Raw genomic sequence first — 14,198 nt, 5'->3', positions numbered from 1 at the left:
TTTTCTTCAACATGTGTTATTGTTTGACAGACACATTCAAAATCAACAATCATCTAGCTCTCAAAGCAATACATGCCCTTTTGGTTAAAACTGAACAGTCTTACCTTTACTTTCATATATCATGATGATATGAATTCTATGACTTCTTTCTTTTGTTGCTCAAATTATCAAGAAGACTGAACTACATGTATAAATGCAGTTAACTTATCTCTTCTTTTATTGTGTGTTGGTTAATGCTAGAATGAGATAGAGAGTCAGTACCAGGATGTCCTGGACTTACTTGAGGCTAGGAAACATGTCCTGATGGGCCATCTCAAACAGTTTGAGTTCCTGAGAGAGATGGATGAGATGGTGGATTGGATCCAGGAGAAGGAGGTCCTGGCCCTATCAGAGGACTATGGCAAGGACCTGGAACATGTTGAGGTAAGGGATAGGAGGCAAGGATGTCAGCTTTGTTTTTTCTTCTACATTATGTTACCTGAAATTGTACTTTATGCAAGGCGAAAATTAAAAAATCAATGAATGGCCTTGATTGGTATGTGAGGTAGCACCTGTAAAGTGAGTTTCTAGAAATGGACAAATTATCAGCTGGAGTTCATGTTTACCAGTGAAGATTACTTAGGAAAAAGATATATGCCTTATTCAGACTCTAGAACAGGACTATATAGATAAAGGGGCTTAACAAAAGAATGTAATATAAAGTGCAATATGTTTTCAATGAAGATACATTAAAAGAGACCACCAAACTGTCTTCAGTATCAAAAGTGTGATGTTCCTTCAAAATCACGTACATGTAGCTCATGTGCTTTAGTATGTTACATACACAGACATAGATTTTCCTTTTTTCCTTTTTGTCAAACCATTTAGAAAAAAGTTGATATTTCCTATTCAAGTTTTTCTTATTGTATAGGGATGTTTTAATTGTTGTCATCATTTGTCCTCTCTTGCATTTATCAGATCTTGCAGGCAAGATTCAATAGTTTCACCAAAGATATTCTCACCAACGAGGGTCGTATCAGGGCTATCGGGAACAAGGCCAACACCCTTATCAAGAGTGGCATCGATGAAGACGATACCATAGCAACCAAATGTCAGGAGCTTGAGGTCAGATGGGATGAACTGAAGGAGGCTACAAATGCTAGGACACAGGTGATCTAAAATAGCAAAGACTAGAAGCAAAAACTGAAACCTTATACTAGATGCAAAGACCGAAACCTTATACTAGAAGCAAAGACCGAAACCTTCTACTAGAAGCAAAGACCAAAACCTTATACTAGACGCAAAGACTGAAACTATATACTAGACCCAAAGACTGAAAACTTATACTAGACGCAAAGACTGAAACCTTATACGAGACGCAAAGACTGAAACCTTATACTAGAAGCAAAGACTGAAAACTTATACTAGATGCAAAGACTGAAACCTTATACAAGACGCAAAGATTGAAACCTTATACGAGACACAAAGACTGAAACCTTATACTAGAAGCAAAGACTGAAAAGACTAGAAGCAAAGACTGGAAACTTATACTAGATGCAAAGATTGAAACCTTATACGAGACGCAAAGACTGAAAAGACTAGAAGCAAAGAATGAAAACTTATACTAGATGCAAAACTGAAACCTTATACGAGACGCAAAGATTGAAACCTTATACTAGAAGCAAAGACTGAAAACTTATACTAGAATCAAAGACTGAAAAGACTAGACGCAAAGACTGAAACCTTATACGAGAAGCAAAGGCTGAAACCTTATACTAGATGCAAAACTGAAACCTAATACGAGACGCAAAGATTGAAACCTTATATTAGAAGCAAAGACAGAAAACTTATACTAGACGCAAACCCTATACTATACTAGACACAAAACCTTATACTAGAAGCAAAGACTGAAAACTTATACTAGACGCAAACCTTATACTATACTAGACACAAAAACTTATACTAGACACAAAACCTTATACTAGAAGCAAAGACTGAAAACTTATGCTAGACACAAAACCTTATACTAGATGCAAAGACTGAAAACTTATACTAGACGCAAAACCTTATACTAGACGCAAAGACTGAAAACTTATACTAGACAAAACCTTATACTAGACGCAAAGACTGAAACCTTATACGAGAAGCAAAGGCTGAAACCTTATACTAGATGCAAAACTGAAACCTAATACGAGACGCAAAGATTGAAACCTTATATTAGAAGCAAAGACAGAAAACTTATACTAGACGCAAACCCTATACTATACTAGACACAAAACCTTATACTAGAAGCAAAGACTGAAAACTTATACTAGATGCAAACCTTATACTATACTAGATGCAAACCTTATACTATACTAGACACAAAAACTTATACTAGACACAAAACCTTATACTAGAAGCAAAGACTAGACGCAAAACCTACCAAAACGCAAAACCTTGTACTAGACGCAAAACCTTTTACTAGACGCAAAACCTTGTACTAGATGCAAAGACTGAAACCTTAAACTAGAAGCAAAGACTGAAAACTTATACTAGACAAAACCTTATACTAGACGCAAAGACTGAAACCTTATACGAGAAGCAAAGGCTGAAACCTTATACTAGAAGCAAAGACTGAAAACTTATACTAGACACAAAACCTTATACTATACTAGACTCAAAGACTGAAACCTTATACTAGACGCAAAGACTGAAACCTCATACTAGAATAAACCATTACATACCAAGTCACTGTCAAGAACACTTATATTTAAATATACTACTGGAGTCCTCCAATATATATGTATTGAGTGAAGTTAGTTTTGTTCAGCATTCCTGAAGGCCATTCATGTATATTGCAAATGCAGATAGTATCGCACCAAAACCAGGTGGGCTATATAGATAGTGGAGGCATTCAAATTCTTGAAATTGACATTTAAAAATGGACCATCTTGTGACTACCTGTGATTCAAGCATACTATGTGATTATTTTAAGTACCTTGAATTTACACAAACCTGGATGTCTTAATTCTGTCACTTTGAGTATTGTAGGTTCACATGTGAAGAATAATATTCACTCAATTCCGTAAAGAATTGAAATTGTTTAAAAGGCATTGACAAAATTGCCTGCAGATTTTATTTTATGATATGATAACTTTTGATCATACGTAGGCTCTAGCTGATGTGCGAGTAGTGCATGCCTTTGATCGAGATATTGCTGAGACCTTAGCATGGATCCAGGAAAAGGATACAGCAGTGTCCAGTGAGGATTACGGCCATGATCTACCCAGTGTCCAAGCCCTGGTCAGAAGACATACAGGCTTTGAGGTGAATATAGACTGACCATTGCAACTTCTCTGTGGTTATCTTTTTCTCCAGACATTATTCACTTTTACATCATAGAAGCATATACCAAAGTATTTTTCATTCATGATGAAACTTGTGGTTTCAGCATTTTTTTTAAAGGATGTTGATTTTACTTCCCATTAAATGTTCCAGAAGAATGTTACAATAAAATTTTAATGATGGAAAAGGATTGATGAAGGTGTAATAAATCACAGATATCATGTTGTATTTCTTTGATGTTCTTTGTGCTCAAGAAAGAAGTGAACAAAATGGAAGGGATGGCAATTGAAACACTAGTCATAATATCACACATCCATCTTACAGCCTTTTCACACACAGCTAAAATTCATCGTATCTAGAGATGATTAGTATAAACGTGTTTAACTCAACAGTTTTAAACATGTTTATAGAAAATTTTCCCTTCGTGAACATCGTTTATACAATGTTGGGATAGATACAAAGTCGCGATTCATACGCCCCTAAAAGCAGGCTGCAGATACGAAGTTCGTATCTAGAGAGCTTGACATTTTGTGTGTGAAAGGTTATTCGTGTTTAAACGTGTTTCAGACGTGTTTAAACTGGATGGAGCGTGCGCTTTGATTAATATGACATGATCTTCAATGCACAATGGCACTACTGCGCATTTTACGAGCAGTAGTTAATCACGAAACGATTAACGATCGCACCAAAATTTCTGTGTGTGAATGATGTCGTATGTTCAGGTGATTAGTTTAAAGCCCTTTAAACTAGTCATGTTTATAAAATTTTAGCTGTGTGTGAAAAGGCTGCTAATCTTGTTGCATTGCAGAGGGATCTAGCTGCTGTTGAGGAGAAGGTAGAGTCCACCTCAACCCAGGCAGCTCAGCTGGTGGAAGAGTACACTGATGCCTATCAGCATATCAGTGATGAGAATGATTCTATGGTGAGTGCATGGAACATGTTACTGGAGAGAGCAGCCCTTAGGAAAGACAGACTGATGCAGGCAGAACAGCTTCAGCTCTACTTCAATGAATTCAGGGAACTGAGGTAAGGACATTGATTGCAGAACTGTTCTTCCTTATTTTGTTTATCGTATGACCTGTGCTGTATTGGCAGATTGGGTGTGGTCCATGTAGAGAATTTGTTTGGAATTCTGTATTATGTGTCGTGCTAGCTTTTTTATGGTGCAAATATTACCCCAGAAATATAAAAGGGAAAGGTTCTCTTGTCCTACTGGTCAGTTTATTAGGTACATATTGAATACTTTTTTACCTGATTAACATTATAACCAATTAATCGTCTACACCACTTCCACCTACAGCACATGGATCAATGAGATGAATGCTCTACTCTCATCAGACGAGACACCCCATGATGTGACCAGTGCTGAAGCTCTCATCAACAAACATTCTGAACATCAGCTAGAGATGTCTCTCCATGCTACCAACATTGCTGACTTCATTGAGACGGGCAAGAAGCTGATTGAAGAGGATCACTTTTTAGCCAAGGAGGTAAGTTGCTTGGCATTTATAGTTGAATATGATTCTTCCTGTGTAAGAGATACATGTGGCCAAAGTCTTTATCTAATGAACTTTTATTGTTGAATGGTCTCTGAGTGGGGAATTGATGTAGGATTGAATCATTAGATTGATTAGTCAGTAGTCCCTTTATGTGGAATGGAATTGTTTTTGTGAATGTTATGAAACAAGTCCCAGGAAATTTTGTATCACTGTAACTAAATTGTGGAAAAGCGTATGGAATTTATCAAGCAAAATGAATATTAGATGTGTGCCTAGAGGATTTTTTTGTTTGTTGGTAGTTATACTCTTATTCCATATCTGGTTGAAGATATTAAGCATATGATATTTTGCATTAAACTTTGTTCTAATCTAATGTTTTAATTTTTTGCTTGAGAAATATTTAACTCTGTGATTCTTTTGATGATGGAACAGGGAATATCTTTACCCTGTATTTTCATTATAATAAAATTCCTATATCACATTGATTGTTATCCTAAGGTTGAGGCTAAAGTGCGGCAACTGGACCAGGCATGGGTCAATCTGAATGCCAAGTGTGAGGAGAGGCTGAACAACTATGAGGCCAAACTAGATACCTTCCTGTTGCAGAGAGACCTTGAGGTGGCAGATTCCTGGCTTAATGATAAGGACCCTATCCTTGTAGACCAGTCATTCCTGGTAAGTGGCACAGGTCTCATTACAGGGAGGGAGAGGGGTGGGAGTGGTCCTTGAAGGAGCCAGGTCCTGGCTCAATGATAACGATTCTATCAAACAGGGCCAGTCATCCCTGATATGTAGTCCAGGCCTCATTTACAGGGAAGGGGATCTTGAAGGCTTGTTTTTATAAAAAAAACATGTTTAATGGACATTTGATGTACAGATTCAAGAGACACGTTTTGTTCGTTTGATGAAAAAAAATTGATATGTTGTTGAAATTGTGTATTACTGGTAATTTTGAAACCTGTATACATTATACATTTTGAAAAGTACATATTACCAATCTACCAATAGTGCCAATACTTTTGAATTACCATAAGAAGGTTTAAGAAGTGCTGAAAGTAGAGACTAATCTCTTGGTCTCTCTCTCTCTCTCTCTCTCTCTCCCTATCTCACTTCTCTCCATACTACATCTCCCTACTACATCTCCCTTTGCCAGCTCTCTTTATATTTTATCCTCCTCTTACTGTATTTCTTTTATCCTGTCGTTCTCTTCCTGTCAGTCACTAGCTCACCCCATTGCCCCCTTCCCCTCTCTCTCTCTCTCTCTCTCTCTCTCTCTCTATCTCTCTCTCTCTCCTTCCTTTCTATTGTTCCCAATACGCTTTTCTTCCCATTTTTATGACCAAAAGGATAGAAATCAGGATGTTGGAACAGTATGCAATATCCAAGGATTTTAGAAAATTTGCTTTTTTTCTTCAAGATAGAGCAAGGTCTTTAAATACGGTACCATACATAAGATTAATCCAAAGAAAGAGTTACTGAGAGAGTGGGGAAAGAGAAGAGCAAGGAGATTTAAAACAACTCAATAGAACAAATTATGAGGCAAGTTTTTCAAGCTGGGGTTTTCTTCAATCTAGGGGAAAAGAGACAAAACTTTTCATCTGTAACTTTCTGACAAAGAAATCTTTATTGAAAGATTTCATGGTCCAGTGATTCTAAGAAGGATTTTCAGAAGCCGTAGAAGGTTTCAAATTGAAAAGAGACATGGGAGCCCATTGTTTATTGTGTTTACACCTGGTGTATAAATACTGTCTCAAAGACCTGAGTGTTGAAATCTGTCAAAAGCTACTGAGGGTCCTTATTGTACCACTTGAAGAGCTAACAACCCGCTGAATTTTACAATGAGGACAAAGCCTCTTTGAATACCAAATGTATAATGAGTTTGTGTACAAGTGACTTTTTGTATTCCTGATTGCTTCTTCATCTAGCAGTTATCAAGCGTATATAGCTACATGAACATGTTTCTGTTCTTGTGGTGTTATTTGATGTGATTCTGATTATTTTTTGTACAGGATGATTCTTGCGATATTGAGGAGCTGTTGAAGAAACAGGAGGACTTTGAGAAGATGATCGAAGCGCAGGAGGAAAGGTTTGCTGCCCTCACAAGGCTGACCAAGGTAATTAGTTTGGGTGTGGTCTTCATGCACTCAAAACCACATGTTTCTTGTGATTTCTTGCTTGATATGACAAATTAACCAGTTCTTAAAATTATTTAAACAAATATGCATATCTTGAAGAGTTCTTCGTGACAATGGAAACCTTGCCTGAGGCTTCACAGTACAGCAATATATACAATGTAGATTCCATTCATAGACACATTTGAAAGGTGATAATTTGTATTGAAGACCTCATTTTATTTTGTGAGGACATTTGTGTGTTTTAGCCGTCCCTTCTTGTACTTGTATGCAAATGATTGGCCCAACCTACAAAAGAGGATTATTCATTGACTGTTATTATATTTTTACATGGATTAACATGATATTTCAAGGGGTTATTAAGTCCAAAAATTTCATTTATCTTTTCTAAAAATTCAGGCTGAGGCAAAGCGTGATGCTGGCCATACAACTCTAGATGATGTCCTACGAGAATTTGACAAAGTGGAGAAGATGGGAGCACCCCCTAATGGCAGAGGTCTTCTTAACAAGCAGTTTACAATAGAGGAGGAAGATGAAGAAGCAGAGGTAGAAGAGAGGAATAAGGTAAGTCTTTTGAAAATGTGATACCTTGTTTCTGTTTCTTGATAAGCCTGTTTGAAGATGACATCTAACGCTTTTAATTTTTTTTCTTCCGATGTTTTGCATGGTGATCTACCGAGTCATACAGACTTTGGCTATTAGTTGCTAAATGTATGCCTGAGAAACAGACATCTAAGCTAATTTGAATATGTGAAGTGTCATTTTTCTTTCAACTTTTACACCTCAAATAAAGCATTGCACAATTTTGCAACAAATGTTATAATTTGCTTGGTGTGTACATATTTTATTGCAATATAATACATCGACCCAAGTTTCATCCTCGGTAACACATTTACTTGCCTTAAACTTTAAATATTGTTGATTTATTTATCCTTTTTTTCAGACTCTTCAGGATGGAAATATAAGCAACATGCTTGATGAAATGGCTGGCATGTCACCAGAGAATGCAACCATTCATAACACAGACAACTCAGAGTTTGATCAGACTGACTTGGTATCATCTAAGCAAACTTCCAGTCAGAAGGCTGCCATTCCCTCATCTGTTGCTAAGCAACAAGAGGAAGCTTCTCCACGTAGGCATGTACCAAAGTCCTTCAGACCACCACTCACATCCTCAAAAATATCATCAAGGAACGGTAGGAGTGAGATGCAATCCGATAAAATTGATGGTGATGATGAAGGCAAAATGGAGGAGGAAAAGAAGAAGGAGGAAGGACAGGAGGAGGCTGCGGAAGCTTCAGCCAGATCAAGAAGACGGATGTTGATCCCCAGGATAAGCATCACCATGTTTGATGACGAACTTCCAGAGACCTTTGGTGTTCCTGAGGATGCTGATATTAAGAAGGATGAAGCAGACCAGATTGAACAGATTATCAGACAGAACTCTATAGAGGAGGAAGCAGGAGACAATGATGGTGAGATCGATGAAGATGTTACACATGATCTCTCAATGTTTTATGCAATTATCATTAAAATGGCTACATCAATATGTACAATACACACATCAATCTTTGGGGATGTTTCCCAGCCCCCCCCCCCAACTCCGGGGTCGGAGGGACCACACCGGACTTAGGGGGGTGTTTTCAAAAGGAGGGAACATGCATACGCGTACCCTAAATAACACTGAGGGGGGGGGGGCAGGGGATGTTCAAGGCAATGTGTGCTATCATTACCTTGGATTAAAAACTCAGCTGCACTTGATCGTCCTACAATTTTTATGAAGAATTTTGGGTTAAAGAGTGGCAAATATTTAAAAGCTGGAGTGACAGCCTTTCCCAAATGTTACATCTTACTATTCCTCCTGCTTGATCGAACAGTGTAAAGTTTGTATCTAGAAGTTAAAAGTGTTATATTTACCATTATATTGTTACTCCCTTTGCCCTTATGAATCTAGATTTTACAATTTAAAGTGTAGTGTTACTCCTAGAATTCAAACATTTACCATAGTCAAGATATTTTTTGAGGGATACATACGCTTAAATAAGTTCAAATCTGTACTGTTATAGAAAATCTTTATCATGTTAAGATGTCCTCTAGTTGAAGTTTTTGATGTTGTTCTCCACTTTAATAGATGATCTCCTGGATGAAGACTATCCCCTTGACGACGATGATCTCGCTTTTCAGGATAGTGATGAAAGTGGTCCTGTTGATGACCCAGAATTTGATGATGCTGATGATTTACTGGGTAAAACAACTTTTATTTCATTCTTTCTTTCCATTAATTGTTTTCATACTCATGAAAGGTTTTGTGTGAGAGTCATTCTATTGGCGGGTGATAGGTATTAAAGTCCATTGCACAAATTTTGTGGAGCAATTCAATTCCATGGTTTTCATGGTATTCCATTGAAAGCATTTAAATTTGGCTGCAATGAAGTGTATCTGTCTCTTTTATATTCCTGTTTTTCCTTTTTTTGTTGCAGGGGTAGGGGGGGGGGGGTTAGGGTGAATTCATTGTCATGGCACTCCATCTCATCTTCCATTATGCCCCCACTTTTCTAAAATTGCACTGCAAATACTCAAGATTGCCTTACATGTGTATAATGTGTAGAAAAGTCAATTCTCCATTCTATTTCTTCTTTGCTCCGTTACAATACAATATTTACATTTTAGGCACCTTGCTCATGTCATTTGCATCATTTGTTCCACTTCATTATATTTCATTTCATTTCATATCATATGTTAGATCCACCTGACACAGTACCATCTGTAGACTCAGTTAAAAATCAGGTAAGTCCCAGAGCGGCATAACAAAAATACTGAAAGTTGCAATTCTTTGTAAAAAATGATTTATGTATACCCCAGTGGTTACACTATGGTTGCACTGTATGCCCAAATATCTTTCAAACTACATACAACGCTAGTTCTTTAGATGTATATTATATATGTATTAGGGATCTAAGGTTACGCTAGTATAATGTTTCTCATCACTTCTTTTTATTCCATTTCATGTTCAAATTTAATTGCCATATGTTCCCCATGATTGACATGAACGAGAAGTAGAACTATGCTAATTGCATGACAAATAACCGGTTGACATTTTAATTTATTGTTTAAAATACAAGTAATTTTCCCCCCCAAAAATATTAATGTAATCAAAATCTGGGGATACTTGTTGCAAGAAAACCCCCACCAATGAATTTGTGAGAATGAAATTTGTATGACCTGTTATAGATTGAGTCGAACTCATATCTCTAATTATCTCCTCAGCCTGAGACTAAACCACCACCTCCATCTAGCAAAAAGCCGGAGACTACCAGACGCCCAGCAGGACCAAGACCCCAAACTTCACACCCCTCTCCCCCAACCTCAGACCCCCAATTGCAAACATTGCCCCCATCTCCCCCAACTGCACACCCCTCATCCAGCACAGCCTCATCTTCCAGTCACACAAATGGAGCTTCAAGCCACCACCAAGGAAACAGTGGAGATCAAAGGTCACCAAGGTCAATACCCCAAGATGCAACAACTCCAAAGCCGAGGGTGGGGCGAGTCACGGCGGCACCCCCGCCTCCGATACAGGTGGTGGACCTGAAGGGGCGTTCCCCTCCGTCTGATGGCAAGGAGAAGAAGATCTCTATCAGTAGCATCTTCAAAAAGAAAAAGTAATCACTGTCACTTGAGGTAAGGTGTGGAAGATTATCAATAACGGCATCTTTAAAAGATGAAGTACAGCCACACTTTTGTTTTAAAGCCTATCTGCACTAGTCTGGCCAGGAGGGATTAGACCTCCCTGCATGGGTCACTGACAGGTGGTTATCTCATCAAATCAGCTCTCGATTAACATAAGAAAAAGTGGACCATGGGGCACCAACGGGTACCGCTTAGGCATTTTTTGTTATATAGAGGGCGCAAGTAGCTACAAGTAGTGCAGTCCAGCTCTAAGTTATGGATCTTGTGTGGAATTGCAGCTGATGGTTGAGAAAAGACTGTAATACAGTGGGAGTATCTACATGAAACAAAAAAATAAAAAAATAAAATATGCGATTTGTTAAAAAGTCATTAATCATCATCTTTTTTTAAAAAGTATAATGATAATAGAATGTTTAATGCAGTAGATCTAGGGTTGTGAGAGAGGCCTAGCTGATATCATTCACATTCCATTGAAAAGCCATTTTCACAAAGAAACAGAAATTCCATATTTTCTGCTTAACAGGTGATTTCTTCCTTGATCGTGTGTATGAGATTTCTTTAGAAATTCAAAACCAAACAGTACAAAGATCTACTTAACTTTTAAGCACATATATGGCCTGAGAAGTTTAAATGTTCATCCTTTTATATATATATATATATATATATATATATATATATATATATTTTCTTCTGTATTATGACAGCAAAAAAGGTTCTGCTTATATTATCTGCCTTTTCTACAAGCGCTTTCTCATTTTGTACTGAAATATTTGTAATATAATTATTCCAAATTGTTTTCTTTTGACCTATATGCAGCAAATAATATGTTGTTAATTGTATCTCATTGTTATTGGTATATTTCACAATGTTTTGCATACTGGCGTTATCACTTCATGGGTATTCACACTTTTCACTCAATTGTGGCTTTTCCCCCAACTTCTAAATGTGTACATCACATTTGCACATTTAATTCAAAATTATTATTATATTCCTCATTGCATATATTACATTTTAACCTCTTTCTCCATTTCAACATTGATGTGTACATATATGATAAGATATTGGCTCTGTTATCTCCTCAGGAAAATTTAAACTAATAAAAATTAATCAAATTTAATCATAGAACTGAAATAATTATAAGAAGTGGTGCAGATTTGATCGTGTGAATCAGTCAATCAGTGACTTTGTAAAGCTTTGTGTATATAATTCAGTTCTTTTGTCTCTTAATCATTATCATCTTAATACTGTGTGTGAATAATAGTACTTTTTAAAAACTTTGATAATTAATTAGTGATTTATTTTTTCCTGTGACATTTTCTTTTTAGTTAGGAAATGATTTTGTGTAAAGGTAATAGACAAATCATTTTGAGCTATGATACAAAATTGATCCAAAATGAAGAAACAAACCACTACTCTTTTAAGGCAAAACTGGCAGTATCTTTGCTAACTTAATTATTTTCTGTATGATTATTCAAAGATAGATGATACACATTTCAAAGTTTAGTTGCTGCAAAGTATACTTGATCAATATCCGAACAAACAATACAAATCAAACATTTATGGGTAATTTTTATCTAATTTCTTGTTATTTTGATATTACCATAGTCAAGTGAGAGACATGTACCGGTAAATCTATTAAACTTTGTACCTGGCATTTGGTATGTTTGTTCAAATTTCAGCTACTTGTATGCTGTTTTGTTAAATTGTCAGGAATCTTTGCAATCAAAATTAAGTCAATCAATTTTGAGATTTTTCACTTGTCATAAAGAAGAATATTGTTACAAATACACTGTATTAGCTAGTAGCCCATGCTGTTTTGTTTAGTTATCAAAATAAACTCTATCAATTGACAATTATCCAGTGTTGTATATTAATATTGCCTTTATTAGAAAATAATTGTAATGATATTTCCTATACATGTGACATGAAATTATAATTATAACTTTCCTGCATATCTTCTTCTAGTTGCAATATATGTAAAGATATTTGTGAATATTGCTTAAGTTTATACATTTAATTATCAATTTTCAATTGACATTTCATTTTCTATTGACTGTCTCTTAACTTTGTAATTGTGCAGTGAAATTTGGTAAAAACTATAAGAGAAATATTTAGCTATTAGCTTGTGGTGGGAAGTGTATGAATTGTTTTGTGTGTCTGTATATATAGCAATCATTATTTGTAAAATTTGGTTTGTTTAATTTATCAAGGAATAATCAAGGTAGCTCTAAGCATTTATGTGACTCAGAATGTAAATATATATTTCAAAATAACTGTTATAAATTTGTAGAAATAATCTAATGGAAACTAATCAACCATTCAATTGAATACTTCATACTGATTGTGTGCTTATTAGACAATGCTTAATAATATTGCTTGTAATTGCACTGTGGCATGTTATATATGATTATGGAAGTAATAATTAACAGTACATTATAGTGGGCATAGCAAGTAGACGCAATGTAGTGAGTGTGCTAATTAGCTTTGGGAAATTAACCCAGCTTTCTCATCTCAATCATGATACATATCTGTATGTGAAATTCTATTTTAGTGTGTATGAGTTCATGTGATCAATAGTTTAGAAATGAATTGTGTTCAGCTGGCAATCTTACTGTATATTTATTCTGCGGATCCAGGCTAACTGGAAACAATTATGGAAGTTTATCGGGATAGTTGACTCTGTCACAGATATGTGCATAATTTGCATAGATTAAAGGGTACTTAATACCCATTTCATGTTCATTTGATAGAAATGTTTAAAGTAGTGTCTCAAGAAGGAATAGTACTATTTAGCGAAATTAGCGTTCTGTTGTGGAAGTTAGCATTTTTTAACCTCTGGAAACCTATTTGCCACATGTTGCTGAGTTATCCCCTAGATCTAGTTAGCCCGATACCTATTGTACCTAACATGTTCATGTGTGCCTGGAGAGAGTAATGCTGTCTGCTACGGCAAAATATACATACACCTTGTGCAAGTATCATTCAGATTTTGAAGTAAATTGTCACATTCATCAACCAGTAGGATAATTTTTGCAAATGTAAGTGCCAAAAGAAAGTGATTTGGTCCAAAATGTAAACACCTTGAAAAGTTTGTCAAAGCTCTTCCGTCCAGTAAATTATTTACATGTTTTCCAGCTGTGTATATTTCTCTGTACGGTCACTCATATGTAGCGATTATCTGAGAAGAAGCTCCAAGAAAATGTTTTCATTATTTTTAAATTTTGTACAAGGATGTGAAGTTAATATAAACATGCTTTTATGTCATAATTATAAAGATTATAATGTATTGATTGATGAATTGGCAATTGCAAATAGAATTATTTATTGTATGTGAACTTGTGTTTGTGGATATTTACCCCTTACAAATTACAGTCATTTTTTTAAAAGAGAGAAAAAATACGGAGGTGAACAAATTATTCAAAGAAAAAAGATCCTTATTTTACTGACAAAGGGTTACCGTATCTATGTACATTCATATGATAGTAGTTTGTAATTTATATAATAATATTCAAGTAAATATGATAATATGCTTGCTATCTAACTAAAAATGAAAATCAGCATTATCTACGGT

At 35.8% G+C, this 14,198-nt stretch overlaps 1 protein-coding gene across 1 annotated transcript in view; it reads left to right on the top strand.

The window, feature by feature from the left end:
- Positions 1 to 10,684, top strand: part of LOC592871 (spectrin beta chain, non-erythrocytic 5) — a 64,243-nt gene extending 53,559 nt beyond the window's left edge. The window contains exons 62-73 of the mRNA XM_030999134.1: positions 241 to 423; positions 958 to 1,149; positions 3,133 to 3,288; positions 4,115 to 4,332; positions 4,607 to 4,796; positions 5,304 to 5,480; positions 6,815 to 6,919; positions 7,337 to 7,501; positions 7,881 to 8,412; positions 9,069 to 9,182; positions 9,681 to 9,724; positions 10,205 to 10,684. Coding sequence (XP_030854994.1) covers positions 241 to 423; positions 958 to 1,149; positions 3,133 to 3,288; positions 4,115 to 4,332; positions 4,607 to 4,796; positions 5,304 to 5,480; positions 6,815 to 6,919; positions 7,337 to 7,501; positions 7,881 to 8,412; positions 9,069 to 9,182; positions 9,681 to 9,724; positions 10,205 to 10,603 — 2,475 coding nt within the window. The 3' untranslated portion in view covers positions 10,604 to 10,684. The remainder of the gene's footprint in view (positions 1 to 240; positions 424 to 957; positions 1,150 to 3,132; positions 3,289 to 4,114; positions 4,333 to 4,606; positions 4,797 to 5,303; positions 5,481 to 6,814; positions 6,920 to 7,336; positions 7,502 to 7,880; positions 8,413 to 9,068; positions 9,183 to 9,680; positions 9,725 to 10,204) is intronic.
- Positions 10,685 to 14,198: the final 3,514 nt, after the last annotated feature.

The sequence above is a fragment of the Strongylocentrotus purpuratus genome, unplaced genomic scaffold (genome assembly GCF_000002235.5).
Source record: "Strongylocentrotus purpuratus isolate Spur 01 unplaced genomic scaffold, Spur_5.0 spur5_scaffold_5, whole genome shotgun sequence".
Lineage (NCBI taxonomy): Eukaryota > Metazoa > Echinodermata > Echinoidea > Camarodonta > Strongylocentrotidae > Strongylocentrotus > Strongylocentrotus purpuratus.
This window is presented reverse-complemented; position numbering and strand designations above follow the sequence as displayed.